This window comes from Bubalus bubalis, chromosome 16 (assembly GCF_019923935.1).
Source record: "Bubalus bubalis isolate 160015118507 breed Murrah chromosome 16, NDDB_SH_1, whole genome shotgun sequence".
NCBI classification, from domain to species: Eukaryota; Metazoa; Chordata; class Mammalia; order Artiodactyla; family Bovidae; genus Bubalus; species Bubalus bubalis.
The window spans coordinates 72,234,859-72,244,757 of NC_059172.1; the positions used below are offsets into that span (position 1 = coordinate 72,234,859).

The 9,899-nt window shown below is 39.2% G+C and overlaps 1 protein-coding gene across 1 annotated transcript; it reads right to left on the bottom strand.

Annotated features, from left to right (window-relative positions):
* Positions 1-2,261: 2,261 nt before the first annotated feature.
* LOC123464990 (histone H2B type 2-E-like) lies at positions 2,262-2,918 on the bottom strand. The gene has a single exon (XM_045162887.1). It carries the CDS (start codon positions 2,790-2,792, stop codon positions 2,412-2,414), a length of 381 nt encoding a protein of 126 aa, XP_045018822.1. The 5' UTR covers positions 2,793-2,918; the 3' UTR covers positions 2,262-2,411.
* Between the last annotated feature and the right edge of the window lie 6,981 nt (positions 2,919-9,899).

The window sequence follows — 9,899 nt, forward strand, 5'->3', positions numbered from 1 at the left end:
GCTGTTACTTTGGAGGTGTTTTGCAAAACTGAAGACCTTTTCACTTCCCCATGTCTCTCCCTCTCTTTTCTGCCTTTTGACTTTAGTTCCTCGTGCTTCCTTCTCTCTGTTCTGTAAAAGAATCTGGTATCTAGAGTCCATTAAGGTGGTTTATTTTCAGGTGCTAGCCTACCATCTTCTTGGTCTGCCAACTCCAAGATTAAAGTCTCTTCCTTGCCTCAACACCTTGTCTCTTGTATTCATTGGCCTGTTGTGCGGTGAGCAGAGTGAGATTGAACTCAGTAACAATATCAATCTGTATTATTTCTTTCTTGAAATTTATTTGTCTGATTTTGGTAGTAGGGTAATGCTGACCTCACAGAATGAGTTAAATATTCCCCGTGTTTTCATTTTCTCTCGAATGGATTGAAATCCATAGGGTGGCAAAGAGTCAGACACAACTTAGCATATTTGCATACCTGTAGGTTACAGAAGTTTCAGATTTCTCTCAGGTCTTATTTTTCTCCTTTTTGGATTTTGAAAATACTCTTATAAAAGTCTGTGTCTTGCAGCTCTTCAGCTCTAATCCACTGTTGTTATACTGTTGTATAACACTTTTTGTGGTAGTGTGAGGTATAGGGGAGAGAGTTCATTTTATATTCTTTTAAATATTCTTCAGATCTTAAATTGGTCTTTGACTTCAGACTGTGGTATATTTCCCTCTACAACTTCTTGTCTCTTACTCTTTTTCCTGTGTTCAGAGTTTCTAATCTATTTTCTTGAAACTCAATATTTTGTTGACTGTATTTTTCCTTCTTAGAGTGAAGAAGGAATTCATAGGGCCTGGACTCCATCTTAGGCCTGTTCACGCTGATCATGCTCAGCCACCTTTCCAATGGACTCTGAACTCTGTGTTTAGTGCTTATGGAAACAACAACAGAAGGATAAGACCCCCTCCAGTCAGGGGAACCTTGAAGATCATATCTAGGTTACTCATTGTCTAAGAGAAAACATACACTAATCACCCCTTTCTCCAGACAGGCCATAAATTTTTCTGTATCTATCGGAGTGTAACCTTGGGTTTATTGATTATTGGCTAATTGTTTGACTGTTTGAGCACATGAGCACATAGCACGTGAATGATGGGGTTATTGGGATTGTATTTTCCTTGGTTTATGTAAGTCTCAAGGAATTTGGAGTGGTGGCTTCAGACACGTACACATGGGGTATAAAAGATTTTAATAAATGCTGGTCGGGTCCTTGGCTAAGAGGAGACTCTGTCTTGGGCCCTCTGGTGTAATAAACTGCACTCCACTATCTGCATTGTCCTTCTGAGTGAGTTTGTTTCCCAGAATGCGTGGCTACAACAAGAGGACAATAAGGTTGGAGAGATCTCCAGAAAGAAAGAATTTCCCTCCCCCAACTAGAATAGAATGTAAAAAATTATATTCTAGCAAGATATTTTCTGTGGAGAGCATGTTTGTCTTTTTTTAAATATAAGTTTAATTATTTTAATTGGAGGCTAATTACTTTATAATATTATATTGGTTTTGCCATACATCAACATGAATCCACCATGGGTGTACACGTGAAAGCTCTTGTTATATATTCTCATAGATTTTCATCTGTGGCCATGGCCCAGGAGAATCCAATATTTCTTGGATCTTTACCATGAGATCCTGGTGGTTTCCTGGTGCTAATGCCCACAAAAGTGGGGGTTGTGCCCAAGACTACAACCCATGAAAATTTTCACTCTTATGCTTGTCCACACTCAACTTTATGGAATTTATCAAAATTATCATATACATATTCCTATTATTTTATGTATCTAGAGGTTTCTATTACAAGTAAACCTATTTCTATTGCTGTATTTTTCTGTATGTACTTGTCTCTCTAAATTTTAGGTGTTGTTTTCTGATTGTGTGCTCTTTGAGCCTGTGACCTCAGTTATCCAATAGATCCAGATAGTCATTAATTTTCAGTTTTCCTACCTTTATGTTGCTTTCAAGGATGCATATGATGATTTCCAAACTCTTTATATATCAGAGCTGAAAATAGAAATTAGAAAAGGTAATTTAAATTTGTAACAGCAGAAGTTTTCTCTAATATTGTATGCTTGATATAAAATTTTAATTTTTCTCTCTAAAAATATTCATTTTCTGCACTGTTAATGAGAACTTGAATTTTACCTTATTTCTTTTAAAATCAGTGGTTTTTCATAATGTGCTGCTTAGTTTAGCTGATAAATCTGGCTATAAGGTTGATTATGTGTATAAGTGAAAGTGAAAGTGAAGTTGCTCAGTCGTGTCCGACTCTTAGCGACCCCATGGACTACAGCCCACCAGGCCCTCCGTCCATGGGATTTTCCAGGCAAGAGTACTGGAGTGGGGTGCCATTGTTTTTTCCATTAACAGCGGCTAGGCATATTGTATTTACTTGGAGCTGGTATACTTGGTGACAGCCTTAGTGCCCTCAGACATGGCGTGCTTGGCCAGTTCCCCAGGTAGCAGCAAGCGCACAGTGGTCTGGATCTCCCTGGATGTGATAGTTGAGCGCTTGTTGTAATGTGCCAGGTGAGATGCCTCGCCAGTGATGTGCTCGAAAATGTCATTGACAAAGGAGTTCATGATTCCAATGGCCTTCGATGAGATGCCGGTGTCCGGATGGACTTGCTTCAGCACCTTGTACACGTACACGGAGTAGCTCTCCTTGCAGCTGCGCTTGCGCTTCTTGCCATCCTTCTTCTGGGCCTTGGTCACAGCTTTTTTAGAGCCCTTTTTAGGGGTAGGAGCAGACTTAGCCGGTTCAAGCATGTCTATAATGACAACACCCAATATGGGGTGTTTAAGAGATGTGCCTATACCCAAGTCTGTGTTTGACAGAAACCTAGATAATATTTAGTTTAGCAAACTTTACTCTGAAACTCAGTTTTTCTTCATTACAACACATCACTTTTATCTAAATATTGGACAAATAATTGTGTCTTATTCTAAGCTGACATAGCATAGAGATTTTTATGTGAAGAGCTTTATCACCAAGATTTTAATGAAGCTGAGCCACATTTCATCCCAATCCCAAAGAAAGACAATGCCAAAAAATCTTCAAACTTCCATATAATTGCAGTCATCTCACACACTAGCAAAGTCATGCTTAACTCCCAGATGTTCAAGCTGGATTTAGAAAGGACAGAGGAACCAGAGATCAAATTGCCAAAATCCGATGGATCATCAAAAAAGCAAGAGTTCCAGAAAAACATCTACTTCTGCTTTATTGACAATACCAATAAAGCCTTTGACTGTATAGATCACAACAAACTGGTAAATTCTGAAAGAGATGGAAATAACAGACCACTTTACCTGCCTCCTGAGAAACCTGTATGCAGGTCAAAAAGCAACAGTCAGAACTGGACATGGAAAAAAGGACTGGTTCCAGATTGGGAAAGGATTATGTCAAGGCTGTATATTGTCACCCTGCTTATTTAACTTATATGCAGAGTACATCATGAGAAATGCTGGGCTGGATAAATCACGAGCTGGAATCAAGATTGCTGGGAGAAATATCAATAACCTCAGATATGCAGATGACACCACCCTTACCACAGAAAGCGGAGAAGAACTATAGAGCCTTTTGATGAAAGTGAAAGAGGAGCGTGAAAAAGCTTGCTTAAAACTCAACATTCAGAAAACGAAGATCATGGCATCTGGTCCCATCACTTCATGGCGAATAGATGGGGAAACAATGGAAACAGTGACAGATTTTATTTTGGGGGGGCTCCCAGGTCACTGTAGCTGGTGACTGCAGCCATGAAATTAAAAGACACTTGCTCCTTGGAAGAAAAGTTATGATCAACCTAGACAGCATATTAAAAAGCAGAGAATTACTTTACCAACAAAGTTCAGTCTAGTCAAGCTTTGGTTTTTCCAGTAGTCATGTATGGATGTGAGAGTTGGACTGTGAAGAAAGCTGAGAGCTGAAGAATTGATGCTTTTGAACTGTGGTGTTGGAGAAGACTCTTGAGAGTCCTTTGGACTGCAAGGAGATCCAACCAGTCCATCCTAAAGGAAATCAGTCCTGAATATTCATTGGAAGGACTGATGCTGAAGCTGAAACTCCAATACTCTGGCCACCTGATGCAAAGAACAACTCATTGGAAAAGACTCTGACATGGAGAAACTTTGAAGGCAGGAGAAGGGGATGATGGGATGAGATGTTTGGATGGCATCACCCACTTAATGGACACGGGTTTGGTGGACTCCAGGAATTGGTGATGGACAGGGAGGCCTAGCATGCTGCAGTCCATGGGGTCGCAAAGAGTTGGACACAACTGAGCGACTGAACTGAACTGAACCACATGAGAGTGATATTGTTTGATAATTTTCAATTTCTTCCAGCTATTGTCATTTTTCTTTCCTTATGCATATGTTAAGGTGTGCTGTGATCTACATCCTTCTTTTCTGTTTTACAGAGTGAGGTAAGTTGCAAAGATAAAACAAACATTATATATTAACACATATATATGAAATTCAGAAAAATGGTACTGATGAACCTAACTGCAGAGCAGGAATAGAGATGCAGACTTAGATAACAGACTTGAGGACATAAGGGGAAGGGGAGGGTGGGAAAAAACAAAAGAGTAGCATTGACATATATATGCTGCTGCTGCTACTGCTAAGTTGCTTCAGTCATGTCCGACTCTGTGGGACCCCATAGACAACAGCCCACCAGGTTCCCCCATCCCTGGGATTCTCCAGGGCAAGAACACTGGAGTGGGTTACCATTTCCTTCTCCAATGCATGAAAATGAAGAGTGAAAGTGAAATTGCTCAGTCTTGTCCAACTCTTCACGACCCCATGGACTACAGCCTACCAGGCTCCTCTGCCCATGGGATTTTCCAGGCAAGAGTACTGGAGTGGGTTGCCATTGCCTTCTCCAATATATATGCTACCATGTGTGAAATAGGTAGCTGGTGGAAACCTGCTGCATAGCACAGGGAGCTCAGCTCACTGCTCTGTAATGACCTAGAGGGGTGAGGTGGTGGGGTGGGAGGGAAAGGTTATACGTATAACATATAGGCAATGGCACCCCAGTCCAGTACTCTTACCTGGAAAATCCCACGGATGGAGAAGCTTGGTAGGCTGCAGTCCATGGGGTCGCTAAGAGTCGGACACGACTGAGTGACTTCACTTTCACTTTTCACTTTGATGCATTGGAGAAGGAAATGGCAACCCACTCCAGTGTTCTTGCCTGGAGAATCCCAGGGACGGGGGAGCCTGGTGGGCTGCCGTCCATGGGGTCACACAGAGTCGGACATGACTGAAATGACTTAGCAGCAGCATATTCATATTGTTTTACAGCAGAAACTAACACAACATCGTAGAGCAATTATAACCTGATTTTATTTGTTTTAAAGAAATAAAAAAATAAAACAAAATAAATCGTTTTTTCCCCTCCAACTTCACCTCCTTCTGCCTTTTCTAATACCCTCTCTTTTCTTTCATACTGAACACTGTATAAGTAACCTCATTACAGGTAATCACTCATTATTCTTGGCATACTATTTTCTTGCATATAGTTGGAGCCTAACCACCCGTGTTTCAGTCTTTCCCACTCAGTTTTTCTAGTAACTCTCATTCATCTTCCAAACCCTATCTTCTTTATGAAGCTTCTCCAGAGTCCACATTTCCCCAATACTACAGCTTAACTCCCAGCTTTATCTTTTGTGGTAGCTGTTTAAGTATTTCTATCCTATGAAAGAATATAGGCTACTGGTGTGCAAGTGTGTTATCTCTCCTTTTATCTTTCCCCTATAATGCTAGCATGGAGCCTGTAGCCTATCGGTGCTCAGCTCCCATACATATGTGTGCTCAGTCACTCAGTCATATCCAACTCTTTGCGACCCCATGGGCTGCAACCGCTAGGATCTTCTGTCCATGCAATTTCCCAGGCAAGAAGACTAGAGTGGGTTACCATTTCCTTCTTCCAAGGATCTTCCTGACCTGGGGATCGACATCTCTTATGTCTCCTGCATTGGCAGGTAGGTTCTTTACCATTGAGCTACCATACATATAAGTGAAAGATAAATGATGAAATCAATAGTTGGCAACATCTTGGCAGCTCTGACTTCTTTTTAAAATTATTATAAGTTTTAGGTTTACAGAATTATAATTCAACATCCATATACAATACAAAGTGATCACCACCACAAGTCTTGTTACCATATTGTTGACCTCTTCATTTGTCTGCCTATCCCTCAATCTACTTCCCTCCTGGTTACTACTAATATTACCTCTGTATCTATGACTTTGCTTTTATTTCACTTTTTCATCTTTTTTCTTTTTTTAATATTCTACATATTAGTGTAATCACATAGCATTTTTATATTTGCCCTTCTCCCTCAGAATTATTTCACTTTACATAATACCTTCAAGGCCATCTATGTTGTTGTCAAAGGCTGGATTTGCTTCCTTTTTTATGACTGAGTGATATTGCATTGTGTATATATGCCACATCTCCTTTATCCATTCATCCTTCCCTCAATGGGCCCCTAGGTTTTTCCCATATTTTGAATATTATTAAACTGCAATGAACACAGAAGTGCATGTACCTTTGAAATAAGTATCTTAGCATTCTTTGGATAATACACAGAAGTGGATTATATGGGTCAAATGGTAATTCTATTCCTAAATTTCTAAAGAATCTTCATACTGATTTTCATAGTGATTATTCCAACTTGCAGTCTCACCAACAGTGTACCAGGGTTCCCTTTTCTTCACATCCTTTCCACCATTTGCTATTTCTTGTCTTTTTTAATAATAACCATTCTGACAGGGATGGGTTGATATTTCACTGTAATTTTGATTTGCATTTCTCTAATAGTTAGTGATACTGTATATCTTTTCATGTGCCTGTTGGCTATATGTATATCTTCTTTGGAAAAATGTTTATTCAGTTCCTTTGCCCATTTTTTTACTGGTTGTTTTTTAATGTTGAATTGTATGAGTTCTTTATATATTTCACATAATAACCCATTATTGTATATATGATTTGCACATATCTTTTCCCATTTAGTAGACTATCTTTTCATTTTGGTGAGGATTTCATTTGTTGTGTAAAAGCCTTTGTATTTGATGGAGTTCCATTTGTTAATTTATACTTTTGTTTCCCTTGCTTTTGATTTTCTTCCCTTCCCTCCCCCATAAAAGTGATGCTAAGATGTTGCCTCTGAGGCTACTTCCTATGTTTTCCCCAGGAATTTTATGACTTCAAGTCTTACATTTAAGTATTTAATTCATTTTGAGTTAATTTTTGAATATTGTGTAAAATAATGGTCTAGTTTCATTCTTTTGTGTGTGGTGGTCCAGTTTTTTCAACACCATTTATTGAAGAGACTCTCAGTTCCCCATTGTATGTTCTTGTCTCCTTTGTCAGAAATTAGTGATCTGTATATGCATAGGTTTATTTCTGGGTTCTCTATTCTGTTCTGTTAATCTTAGTGTCTGTTTTTGTGCCAGTACCATACTGTTTTGATTACTATAGCTTTGCAGAATACTTTGAAATCAGGGAACATTATACCTCTATCTTTGTTCTTCATTCTCAAGATTTTTTGGCTATTCAAAGTCTATTGCTTTTCCATACAAATTTTAGAATTATGTTTTCTATTTCTGGGATGTAAGCCATTGGAAATTTAATAAAATTGCATTGAATCTGTATATTTATTTGGGTAGTATAGACATTTTAAGATTATTAATTCTTCCAATCTATGAACATGGGATATCTTTCCATTTATTTTTGTCTTCAACAGTTTCTTTCATAAGTATCTTAGGTTTTCATTGTATAGAATATTTAGTCCATTGGTTAGATTTATGCCTATGTCTTTTATTCTTTTTGATGCAATTATAAATGGGATTATTTTCTTGGTTTTTCTTTCACATAGTTTGTTATTCGTATATAAAAATGCCACAAATTTCTGTGTATTTATTATGTATCTTTTGTCTCTACTGAATTCATTCTTTAATTCTAAATTTTTTTTGGTGGCACCTTTCAGTTCAGTTCAGTTCAGTTCAGTCGCTCAGTCATGTCTGACTCTTTGCGACCCCATGAATAGCAGCACGCCAGGACTCCCTGTCCATCACCAACTCCCGGAGTTCACTCAGACTCACATCCATCGAGTCAGTGATGCCATCCAGCCATCTCATCCTCTGTCGTCCCCTTCTCCTCTTGCGCCCAATCCCTCCCAGCATCAGAGTCTTTTCCAATGAGTCAACTCTTCGCATGAGGTGGCCAAAGTACTGGAGTTTCAGCTTTAGCATCATTCCTTCCAAAGAAATCCCAGGGCTGATCTCCTTCAGAATGGACTGGTTGGATCTCCTTGCAGTCCAAGGGACTCTCAAGAGTCTTCTCAGCACCACAGTTCAAAAGCATCAATTCTTCGGTGCTCAGTCCTTCTTCACAGTCCAACTCTCACATCCATACATGACCACAGGAAAAACCATAGCCTTGTCTAGATGGACCTTTGTTGGCAAAGTAATGTCTCTGCTTTTCAATATGCTATCTAGGTTGGTCATAACTTTCCTTCCAAGCAGTAAGCATCTTTTAATTTCATGGCTGAAGTCATCATCTTCAGTGATTTTGGAGCCCCCCAAAATTAAATCTGACACAGTTTCCACTGTTTCCCCATCTATTTCCCATGAAGTGATGGGACTGGATGCCATGATCTTCATTTTCTGAATGTTGAGCTTTAAGCCAACTTTTTCACTCTCCACTTTCACTTTCATCAAGAGGCTTTTGAGTTCCTCTTCACTTTCTGCCATAAGGGTGGTGTCATCTGCATATCTGAGGTTATTGATAGTTCTCCCGGCAATCTTGATTCCAGCTTGTGTTTCTTCCAGTCCAGTATTTCTCATGATGTACTCTGCATATAAGTTAAATAAGCAGGGTGACAATATATAGCCTTGACGAACTCCTTTTCCTATTTGGAACCAGTCTGTTGTTCCATGTCCAGTTCTAACTGTTGCTTCCTGACCTTCATACAGATTTCTCAAGAGGCAGATCAGGTGGTCTGGTATTCCCATCTCTTTCAGAATTTTCCAGAGTTTATTGTGATCCACACAGTCAAAGGCTTTGGCATAGTCAATAAAGCAGAAATAGATGTTTTTCTGGAACTCTCTTGCTTTTTCCATGATCCAGTGGATGTTGGCAATTTGATCTCTGGTTCCTCTGCCTTTTCTAAAACCAGCTTGAACATCAGGAAGTTCACGGTTCACATATTGCTGAAGCCTGGCTTGGAGAATTTTGAGCATTACTTTACTAGCGTGTGAGATGAGTGCAATTGTGCGGTAGTTTGAGCATTATTTGGCATTGTCATTCTTTGGGATTGGAATGAAAACTGAGCTTTTCCATTCCTGTGGCCACTGCTGAGTTTCAAATTTTCTGACATATTGAGTGCAGCACTTTCACAGCATCATCTTTCAGGATTTGGAATAGCTCAACTGGAATTCCATAACCTCCACTAGCTTTGTTCGTAGTGATGCTTTCTAAGGCCCACTTGACTTCAGATTCCAGGATGTCTGGCTCTAGGTCAGTGATCACAGCATCGTGATTATCTGGGTCATGAAGATCTTTAGAGTTTTCTATATATAGTATCATGTCCTATGCAAATAGTGACACTTTTACTTTTTCCTTTCTGATTTGGATGACATTTATTTCTTTTTCTTGTATGATTTTCTGATTAGGACCTCCAATCCTATGATGAATAAAAGTGAGGTGAGTGGCAATCCTTGTTTTCTTCCTTATCTTGATGGAAAAGCTTTCATCTTTTCACCAATGAGTATGGTATTATCTTTGTGTGTCAATGTGGCCTTCATTATGTTGAGGGGCATTGCCTTTATATTCACTTTATTGAGAGTTTTTATCATAAACAT

Coding starts and splice junctions, on each gene's coding strand:
- LOC123464990 (XM_045162887.1), bottom strand. CDS start 2,792: ATGCTTGAACCGGCTAAGTCTGCTCCTACCCCTAAAAAGGGCTCTAAA.